At 30.6% G+C, this 10,978-nt stretch overlaps 1 protein-coding gene across 1 annotated transcript; it reads right to left on the reverse strand.

Annotated features, from left to right (window-relative positions):
- Positions 1-2,254: 2,254 nt before the first annotated feature.
- On the reverse strand, positions 2,255-5,624 carry LOC115974364 (mannan endo-1,4-beta-mannosidase 7-like). The gene is made up of 5 exons (XM_031094689.1): positions 5,064-5,624; positions 4,786-4,980; positions 4,060-4,182; positions 3,032-3,225; positions 2,255-2,948 (listed from the first exon to the last, which is right to left on the reverse strand). The coding sequence occupies exons 1-5, from the start codon at positions 5,385-5,387 to the stop codon at positions 2,519-2,521; spliced, it is 1,266 nt and encodes a 421-aa protein (XP_030950549.1). The 5' UTR covers positions 5,388-5,624; the 3' UTR covers positions 2,255-2,518.
- Positions 5,625-10,978: the final 5,354 nt, after the last annotated feature.

Below are 10,978 nucleotides of genomic sequence, written 5' to 3' on the forward strand. Positions count from 1 at the left end.
TGAATCGAATTCCAAAAGAGAAACCAATCAATGTGCTGATCGGCTTGCCAAATCCAGAACTAAGTTAGAACAAGATTTTGTTGTTTATGGTTCTCCTCCTTTGGACATCAGTTTGTTGTTGTTTTACGATTTGTCTGGCATATACTTTGAGAGGCATGTGCCTTACTCTGTTCCTTTTGTTTCGTTTATGTTAATTCCTGATTTACCCAAAAAAAATTTGGTAAATCAAAAAAGAAATGTTAGTAATTGGAAACAATTTTCTATAATTAAGTTTCTTGCCTTCCATAAACAAATTCAGCATTATTTACTACTATTTCCTACCAAAAAAATATCCCAAAACTACGTAGTGTAATTTGTGTTTCAAACAGACAAGAACAAAAGTTTCCCTATCAACGTTAATTCTAATCTGAGAATACTGAAGGTCACATGGCATCTCACAAGAGTAACTTCAAGGCTCTTCAGTTAGTGTATATATATGATGTGCATTACTTTACATTTTTTTTTTTTTATAGAAAATAGTAATACTTATTTGAACACACAAATACGAAAGTATTATATAGTGTTTTTTTATAAGAATTGAAACTCTAACTCACAACTAATATGAGATAAACATCTCTATTTTTTTTTTTTTTGGAAAAAACAGTAATACTTATTAGAACACACAAACACGAAAGTAATATATAGAATTTTTTAAGCAGGTTTATAATATATTACATAATTAGAGTACCACTACAAAAAGGCTTAACCTTTGTAGTAGTAGTCTGAGGTTATAAGGACTAAAACTTTAATACATACAACTAATGTAAAATAAACATCTTTATTTTGTTTTTGAGGAAACAGTAATACTTATTAGAATACACAAACATGAAAGTAATATATAGAGTTTTTTACACGAAAATAGTACTTGATTGTTAAAATCATTGCTTCGTTGGTTTGTTCTTCAATGCTCTCCCTAGATTTGCAAGTCTGTTTTATTGTCTATTTTATTAATGCTTTTGGATTTGTCATTTTGTTTATGTAGTTGTGACCACTAGATGTTTAATGTTTCGTAGGAAAATTGAGGGAAGTCGAACCTTGCAAAAAACTATAAACTACATAATATATATTTGTTGTGTACTATGCCTGTTTCGTTGGAAAATTGAGAGAATAAAAATCGAAGATTGACTTTTTTTTTGGTTTGACAATTAGTAACCACATGGATTGAGGCTTTAGGTCCCTTCCCATATGACCATATCTGTAAGATTTGTCTGTGTGAAAATATAACGAGAAGGGTTGAAATTTGAATGCCTTTTTTGGTTACGGAATTCTACAGATCTTGGAAAATTGTTGTGAATCTTGTGATTGAGAAGGTAGGTAGCCAATAGATTTGGACCCATTTTTTGCAGTTGTTATGGTTGTGATTATTTATATCTTCTTTTAAATCAACCCCTCTCCTGTTTCCTAAAATAGAAATACTTTGTAGACTAATGCTTTTATTTATTTATTATATTAGTCTATTCAGGGATTGCAGCCATGCTGAAGAGTGAGGAATGCAACGATTATAGCTTGTTTAGATGAAAGGGCGAGGGAGGGGGAGCAAGAGAGAGTAGAGTAAAGTTGGCTGGAATACTCCTCCTTAATCCAAATGGACCATTAAAGATGGAATGGTCATTTAGATGATTAGATCTTTGATACTTGCAAAGACTTCTTGTCAAAATTGACCCAGTGCTGCAAGCATTGTTGCAGCTAGTTTTTGGTTTTAAATTGTAAGCAGTAATGAACACTAGCAGGAATGCCCCTATATATGTAAATCACTAATTCCTTAGATATCCGTAGGAAGGCCTCCTAGTTCCTGAATAAAAAGAACTGTTGTTTGTTTCCATTCAGGCCAAACTACAATCTTGATCTCTGAACGTTAGTCACACTTCCAATTTTGCCCGAATAATTTTAGTCTCTGTACATTTGTCATAGTTTCAATTTAGTCTTTATACATTTAGTTGTATTAAGTTCATCCTTCAAATTTCAATATGAAGACCCATCAACAATTAAATGTGTTAATTTCATCCTTTAATTTTCAAAATGAATTCAATGTCACCCATCAATTTTTAAATTTATGATAATTTTATTCTCATAAGTTGATTTTATTGAAATTAAAATTGATTTGATTTTGAAAATTAAATGACATAATTAACATAATTAATAGTTGAGAGATGAAATTGACACAATTAAATATATAGGGATGAAGTTGAAACTACCCCATTTTTGGATGACTCAGACTAAAAGTATAATTTGCCTTTTATTTATTTTTACTGGAAATCCACAACTCCAGTCCTGGGTGATGTTAAAACTAAAAATATTAGACACTCAGCCTAATACATTGGTGTAAATCTCTTTACTCTTTTTCCAATCCTACTCTCCTGGATGAAAAAATATCATCTGTAACATATAATTCACCTCCTAAAAGTCATACATTTCCAGTACACAGCTTATAATGTGGGTAATCTGTAACTACTCTTAATATTGTTGGGATTCTCTTCGCTCAATTTCCATTATTATTGCCCCTGCTTTTAATCTCTCTTGCTCTCTTCCACTTCTCAATGTTTCTCAGCCTAGCATACATCTTTCTAAGCCTACCAAGCTTTTGAGACTCCTGAGCAATCACACTAGCTATTGAGGGGTTCTCACTGAGGATTATTTCATACCCATCTCGGAAATTGTCCAGTCCTGCAGCAAGAAGTTGCCAGAACGAGCCGCCAACGGCTGCACCTCCACCACTTGCAGATGAATAGATTGTTGAGTAAACTGTCTTGAAAAGCTTAGTCCTTTGTGTATTATTAGATAACTTCAAAGACTTTCCAAACTCTGCAACTAGAATTGGTTTGTGAAGGATTTTCTGTGCATCTTGTATATGATCATTAAGCCAACTATTCAAAAATGAGAGTTGGTCTTCATCACTAGAGCCAGGCAACCTGCTCATCAAACAAAATAAACCTCTTAAGGAAATGATTGTTAGTTAAATGTTAGCAGAAACTTTATTTGATTTAATCCATACCATTGATCAGGGTATGCATGAACTGTGGCAAAGTCGATGCCAGGGATTTGATTATTTGTGATGAAATCTGTTCCTACTTGAAAATTAGGATTTGATGGCTGCTTTGATGCTCCATAAAACCCTTCCAGACCAACTTCTAGTAAGTGATTTCTATCTATGGATTTCAGGTAGGATGCCATCTCTGTAATCCAGGCCTGTCAGAGAAACTCATTATAGTAAAACCACATATATACCCTTTTTTTTTTTAACTAACTTGCAATTTGATATATTTTTCTTGTTCAGAGTGTGTGACTGGTATTATACGCATGATATAATAATAGCCATGTTTCACATTTTCTTATGCTTAAGGCATTAGTGAAGAGGCTAGCTCATCAGACCTTGTGCAGTTACCAATGCCTTCTATCCAAATTCAAATCCAAGAATTGTCTCTCCAAGAAAAAATAAGAATAAGGTTATTTAATAATCACTTGTCTCAGTCTCTCCACCCTGCAAAAGTCGAAGTTATATATGCTGAGTATGACCCTTTTTTTTTTCCCAAGGCAATGGTGAAATTGGTGAAACTAACTGTTTCTTAACTGAAGCTAATGCAAGAACAAAGTCATGGACAATTTTTTTCTTTTTTCTTTTTTTCTAAAATTTATATAATCAACCTGTCCAAAGCCTAGTTAATAGGTTAGGTTCAATTCCTGCCCCTTCCTGCTTCAGGCAGGTAACCAAAGAAAATCTATTCCATCAATTTCTCTTGGGGCAGTTGAAGTGTTGGACACTTATGGCTTAAGTCCATGATAAGGACCGCTAAGGCGCTAAGCACTAGGTAAATTTAATTTTTATACAAAGCACTGGTTGAATTTAACATAATACCAACTCCAATTTAAAAACATGAGGATGAGGTCTCTCTCTCTATGGAAAAAACACAAAATATTGCTGCAAAATACTGTTTTCAAAAGTGACTTTGGTCAAAGTAAAAAGTATACATGGGAAACACATATTTAGATTTTAAGAGTCTGATTTGGGAGGTTTTTGCTAACCTGAATGGTCTTTCCTGATTTATCTGAAGGGCACCTGGGTTCATTCATAAGCTCCCATGCCATTATGGTTGGATCATCTTTGTAAGCAATTCCAGTAAGGCTATTACGCCTTGTAAGAACAGTCTGTTACACAATACACAATACACACACAAAAAAAAAAAAAAAAGGGTTAAATTACATAGAACAAGGAAAATACTAATTTTACCTGTGTCCTAACTTCTCAAAATTAAAATTTTCAGGAACAATGGTAATATTACTAATATATTTGTTCGTCTCTAACGTGTAAAGCACTAAATCCAGCCTTTCCCAAAATGAAATAAACCAAATCTTGAATTTACAAAGAAGCATTTAATCTTAGGGAGACTTTTATTTCCTTGTGGGCCAAAGTTGGTAAAAGTAGTCTACCACCATTTTCCAAACTACTAGCAAATTAATGTACACTCTTACCACATAACCAAAAACACAGCAGAGGAGGAGGAGAATAAGACAGCTAATGTTGGACGATTCATCATTCATTTACCACTAATTTCAACTTCCTATTTTTGTTCGACCCAACCACCCAATTACTTGGCCAAAAAAAAAAAAAAAAAAAAAAAAGGAAAATGAAAATGAAAAAAAAAAAATTCATACAGAACCCGTTTATAATATGAAACACTTGGTAAATTAATATACAGCTAGCTCAAAAGAGAGAGAGAGAGAGGAGGAGAGAGTTACAGTGTAATATACCTTGATATGGTTCTTGTAGTACCCCTTCACTACAGAGTTGGTGAAGAAATCATCCTCAGATGTTACAGATTGGCCCTGACCTTTTGCCCAGTCCACATACTGTTTCTTTCCTCCAAAGTTCTCATAGTTATTCACCAAACTCAACACTACCTTAATATCATATTTTTTAGCTTCAGATATTACAAAATCCAACCCCTACAAACCAAACCAAAAAAATAAAAAAGAATGTCAAAAAAAAGTGCAAAAGAAAAGCAATAACAATTCTAATCAAAACTAACCTGGAACATTTGTTCATTGTAGGAGCCAGGAGAGTCCTGCAGAGGTCTATATCCTCCATCACTGAAAGCCCAAGTTCTTGCAATTCTAAGACCATGTTTTGTAGCGTCTTGAAAGGCAGATGAAACTTTGTCTCTCTGAGATGAGTCGGAGGCCACATACATCATCCAGTAGGCATTAAATCCATTTGCATAGTAGGGGCTCCCATTCAATATAAGCTGCACTCCTTTGGTTTTCACAAACCCATTATCTGCTTCTACATGCAGGAAAATCCCATAGTTTTGAATCAAAAGAAGAACAAAGAAAGCTACACCCAAATGCTTCATACTCTTTCTCTCTCCCTCTCTTCTTCCTCTCTCTCTCTGTCTCTCTCTTTCTCAATGCAGTTTTATAAGGAAACGGCTAAATAAAGTCATAAATCCAATAAAGGTTTCGTGGTCGTGTATATGAAAGTGTTTATGGATGGATTTGCTAAAAATGTACACGTTCTTTTTTTGGTATATTTTGATAAATACAATGTCGAGAGGGTTTATTTGCTTATTTTGAGAAGAAGGCTAGGGGATTTAAATAGACTAAATATAAGAGGTACTAATGGAATTATAAGCAGCTTGACTCAGTTAACCTTTAATTTATGAGCAATGTTATATGAACCTTGCATTTATCTTTTTAATCGGTTACATAATATGACCAAATTTAGAAAAGACGCGTTATTACTTAAAATTTGTTAAGGATTCAATACCATCATTTAAGTTGTTAAGAATCTTTTTTTTTTTTCTCTTTTTAAATAAATAAATTTATTTAAACAACACCACCGCATACCTTTAATGGTCACTCCACAAGTATAAGTATTTGTGAGGTGTGAGGGACAAAAGCCAGAGTTTAAGTCTCCAGGAAGGACTTTCATACACATATACACTTAGATTAGGTTAAAGTAAAAATTCTATCTTGTAAAAAAAAAAAAAAAATTAAAGGAATGAAATCATTTGATACAAAATACTTTTTTCATGCTTATCTCTCCCTCAGTTGAAAAGTTTTTTTTTTTTTTTTTAGAAATAAACACACACAAAAGAGAGAGAAATGAGTTTTAATATAAAAGCACATCACAAACTCCACTCAAAAGCATGATAACTTTTAAGGGAGAGTGAGACAAATTATACTACACAAAAGAGAGAGGAAAATGGATTCTCTCAGTTGAAAAGATTCAATGAGAAAGAAGGGAGATGAAAATGGGTCCAAATGAATTACAATATGAAGTTGTTAAGGAATAAAAACATCACTTTAACTTTCAAGAATTAATCAATTCATAGTTAAAGTTTAAGGTCCAAGTCAAGAGCCTTGAAGTTTAATTGTTTGGTACCTCATGATATTTCAAATGCAAACATCCATAATTCAAATCTTCCAACTTATTGTGAAAGTTTAAAATTCAAGCATTTCCTCTATATTAGCGTAATAACATATTTTTTCTATTTTACATAATTATTTTTTAAAACACAGACATCATATTATTTATTTTACACTAAATTTTATTAAAATATCTTAAAATCTAAGCATTTCTTCTATTTTAGCTTAAAAGAACTTATTTTTTCTATTTTACATAATCACTTTTTTAAAATACAGACATCAGATTGTCTATTTTACACTATGTTTTATTAAAATATTATTTTTTATTAATTTAAATGATTTTTTTAATATAATTTGGTAATTAAGAGTAGAGATTTGAACTTAGATATTTCTATTAGAAATGTCAAAGCAGTATCAATTTGTTTAGTTACATTTTTATTTTATTTTTTCTTTGAAGAAGAATCTATTACATGGCTCTTGACACCTGAGAGTTTTGATAGACAAAAAGTCAATCTAGTACAAGCATACCGTGTTATAAACACTAGAAAAACGAAGTCGTTTATGCAATTTGACATGACTTAAATATATTGTAGGCTCTGTATCTGTCCTGAAAACAATACTTTTTCCGCGTTTAAAATCTTCAATTAATGGGATGCAGCTGCCTTTGCTTTCGGTTGTGTCTGTTCATGAGGAAGAAACAACTTTCCAGAACATTAAAAGATGAACCTTACATTACATGTGTCATGTAGGCATGGCACATATTAGATCCTTTTTATCTGCTCAGATGTACTTCCAGGTTCTAAGTTTCTCTAGAGCATTCCCACAAGATGTATTATGCCTCACATCAAAATTTACTTTATCAATTTTAATACAGTATTTTTCAATATGCTATATATTAGATATTTTATTTTAACATTATACTATATTAAAATAATAATTAAAAAAACTCAGCTATTATACTGTAGCAGTAAAAAATGGTACCGTAGCAATTTTACAATACAATTCTACTAGTACAAATTGTTATTTAATTTGAAACACCTCATGCTACAGTAGAATTGTTATTTAATAGATAATTAAAAAAATTGTTATTTAATTATACAACATACAATTCTATCAATACAATTATACTGTAGCAATTTGCTAAAAATGCTAAAACTTTTAGCATGAAACATCTTATGAATCTTGTTTTTTAGTGTTTGGTGTGCCAAATGTCAAATATTTGACATTTGGCACACCTGATAGGTTAATAATTGTTAGTAGACCAAAAAATATAAAATTCATTCTTTTTTTTAGCCAAAGACCAAAATAATTGTTTTTTTTTTTTTTTTTTTGGGCTAATAGACCAAAATAATTGTTAGTAGTCAGACAATATCTCATACATACAAAATCAATAATGACTCCTCAAAAAACTAAAAAACAGCACCAATTAGACTATTGTAGGTATTTTAATTTCTTGCTTTTGCAAATGCTAGATGGGTTTTTTATACAACATTTTTTATAATTTTTTTTTTTTATCATTGTTAAGATGATCTTGGTATATGTGATGGGCTAATAATTGTTAGTAGACCAAAAATATAAAATTCATTCTTTTTTTAGCCAAAGACCAAAATAATTGTTTTTTTTTTTTTTTTTGGGCTAATAGACCAAAATAATTGTTAGTAGTTAGACAATATCTCATACATACAAAATCAATAATGACTCCTCAAAAAACTAAAAAACAGCACCAATTAGACTATTGTAGGTATTTTAATTTCTTGCTTTTGCAAATGCTAGATGGGTTTTTTATACAACATTTTTTATAATTTTTTTTTTTTTTTTTTATCATTGTTAAGATGATCTTGGTATATGTGATGAGTAAAAGTAATAATAGTCTAATCATAGCCTAAGTAAAAGTTTCTTGAAATTCAGTTATCTTAATTGCTTCTCAAAAAAAAAAAAAAATTTAATAAAAGTCTATTGATTTGATTTCATCCTTCTTATATTAAAAATTAATTAATGTCTTAATCTGATAATAAAAAAATGATTATCACAAAGAAAATATTATAAATTAAAATTAAATGGCATCTTAAAAAAGTTACAAAAAAAATGAAATGGTACTAAAAGCACTCACATTAGTTGATGTATAATAGAATAAGGTGTAAAATTTACACAGTTTTATTTAAAAATAATTCACATCAATTAGTGTATAATTATATAAATTTACAAGTTTGCTATAGTAATCATGTAAATTTATACTGATACTATTCATTTTGCATTTAATTTTTTATTCTTTCTTTAGGATGAAACAAAAGAGTAAATGGTAGTTGTCGTGTGTGAAGAAAAAGAAACAATTAAAAAATCAAGACAATTTGATAATTTAATCAAATGTAGTATAAAATAAATAATCATGTGTGGTGTTTTAAAAAATGAGTATGTAAAATGAAAAAAAAAAAAGTAAGTTCTTATACTTAAATAGACAAAATTTTTTGCACAAATTGATGCTAATACATTTTTTTTTGTTTTTTTTTTATTTTTTTTTTATTGATGCTCTATTCTGTTTCAATGGAAAACATTATGTAGAGATAGTTTTTCATATTTTTCAGTGTTTGATAGCATAAAAAAAATGAGTAAAAAGAAAACTATCTTTAGTTAACATAAAAAGTATGACTTATTTTTAGAAATCGTTTTCCACTTTTTTTTTTTTTTGGAAAACAACTCTATCTCACAACAAACTAAATAAAGAAATTTAGAATATTATTTTTCAACTTATTTAAGGTTGCTACTAAATATAGGAAAATGAAATAGTTTTATAGAAAATATTTTTTTGGAAAATGACTCATTTTCTAGAAATGACAAAACTTATATACAATATCTTAGGTGTTATTCTTTAGATTCCCCTTTTAAAATTCTATCATGTGGCTGTCTAATTAAAAAATACATTTTCATTTCATGAGAAAAAAAACCACATGACAGAACTTTAAAAGGAAAACCTAAGGCATAACACATAAATACTATACTTAAATATTGTTCTTCTAAAAAACATCATCGCTAAAACAAACATAGCTCTTTACTAGTTTTTGGGACATGGTCTACAGCCCCTTTCAGACGCCAGGCAATATGGTTAACATTAATTACAAATTTGAGCGCACATCACGGCGACAATTTTAGTTAGTAGTTAGTTCATCCATTCAGCTACGAGGCCATAACAGAATTTTAAAAGGAAAACCTAAGGTATAGCACATAAATACTATACTTAAATATTGTTCTTCTAAAAAACATCATCGCTAAAACAAACATAGCTCTTTACTAGTTTTTGGGACATGGTTTACAGCCCCTTTCAGACGCCGGGCAATATGGTTAACATTAATTACAAATTTGAGCGCACATCACGGCGACAATTTTAGTTAGTAATTAGTTCATCCATTCAGCTATGAGGCCATCGCTTTTAAACAATGCCGCGTAGCTGAGGAAAAGTAGAACTATGAAGTACAAGACGGTTTGTCTTTGACTTTTGTAATTTTGTGACCACACTAGTGGTCTACGATCGATGGTCCTACCCTAAGGATAGTGTAAATCCTACAAAGAAGAAGATTAGATTAAAGCAACTTGTGCAAATGGGAACAAAAGCTCTTTGGTTTAGGCACGTAAATGGAGACAAGCCGAAGATTCAAAAGCACAAATGAATGGAGAACCACGCGAAGTAAAGAATAAGTGGAAACAAAGTTATCATCATTCACGGAAGAAATTTGTTTCACTATTGCTTTTTTATTTATTTAATTGGTGCTGGTTATTTGGTGGGTCGCTGTCACTTTTTCCTTTCCATTCATGGATTAGCTTATATTTTTAAAAGATATGTTGTTTTTTATTGACCATAAGATATGTTGTTTTCCAATAAATAATTATCAAATTGAGCATTTTGGCGACATCCTCACATCAACGTTTTTCGACAACCTTAATCTCATCACTGCCCACTTAAAGACGAATTTTGTGACTTTTTTTGAACGCTGGACTACGTCATCTTAAATTCTGCCAATAAGTGGTGGAGTTTCCTTCAACAGTGACTGTTTATAAATCAAAATAAAATTTGTGGAAAATATCAAATTGTTGCAATGATTAGAGTCTTAATTTTTCATTAAAAAAAAAAAAGAGTTGATTTTATGTCCTTTTCTTTTAGGGATAGAAATTCAATATTTATTCAATGAATAATAATAGTATTCACTGGGGTAAAAATCATGAGTGAAACTATTAGTCATTTCACAGGAGATATGGGTCTTTTTGCTGACCCATGGCATGGGCCCGCAATCCCTGTGAGAGGATTAGAGGAATGGGGACTACTCCAGTGAATAGCATCTTGTACTTTGTCCCATGCTTGAGATGACATGGCCGTCTGATTTAGGTACAATCAAGAGAATATATTAGTTCAGCCAAAAAACAAATTTAAGAGAATATATTAGATTATCTAAAAACAATTTAAGAGAATATATTAATATTATTGTGTTTTGGTGAGTCTGAAATGTGTCCTATGAAAACTTGAGAAGTGTTTCCATTACAATATTTTAATAACAATTTCGCAACAAATCTTAGTGAGAAATTATTA

This window comes from Quercus lobata, chromosome 2 (assembly GCF_001633185.2).
Source record: "Quercus lobata isolate SW786 chromosome 2, ValleyOak3.0 Primary Assembly, whole genome shotgun sequence".
Lineage (NCBI taxonomy): Eukaryota > Viridiplantae > Streptophyta > Magnoliopsida > Fagales > Fagaceae > Quercus > Quercus lobata.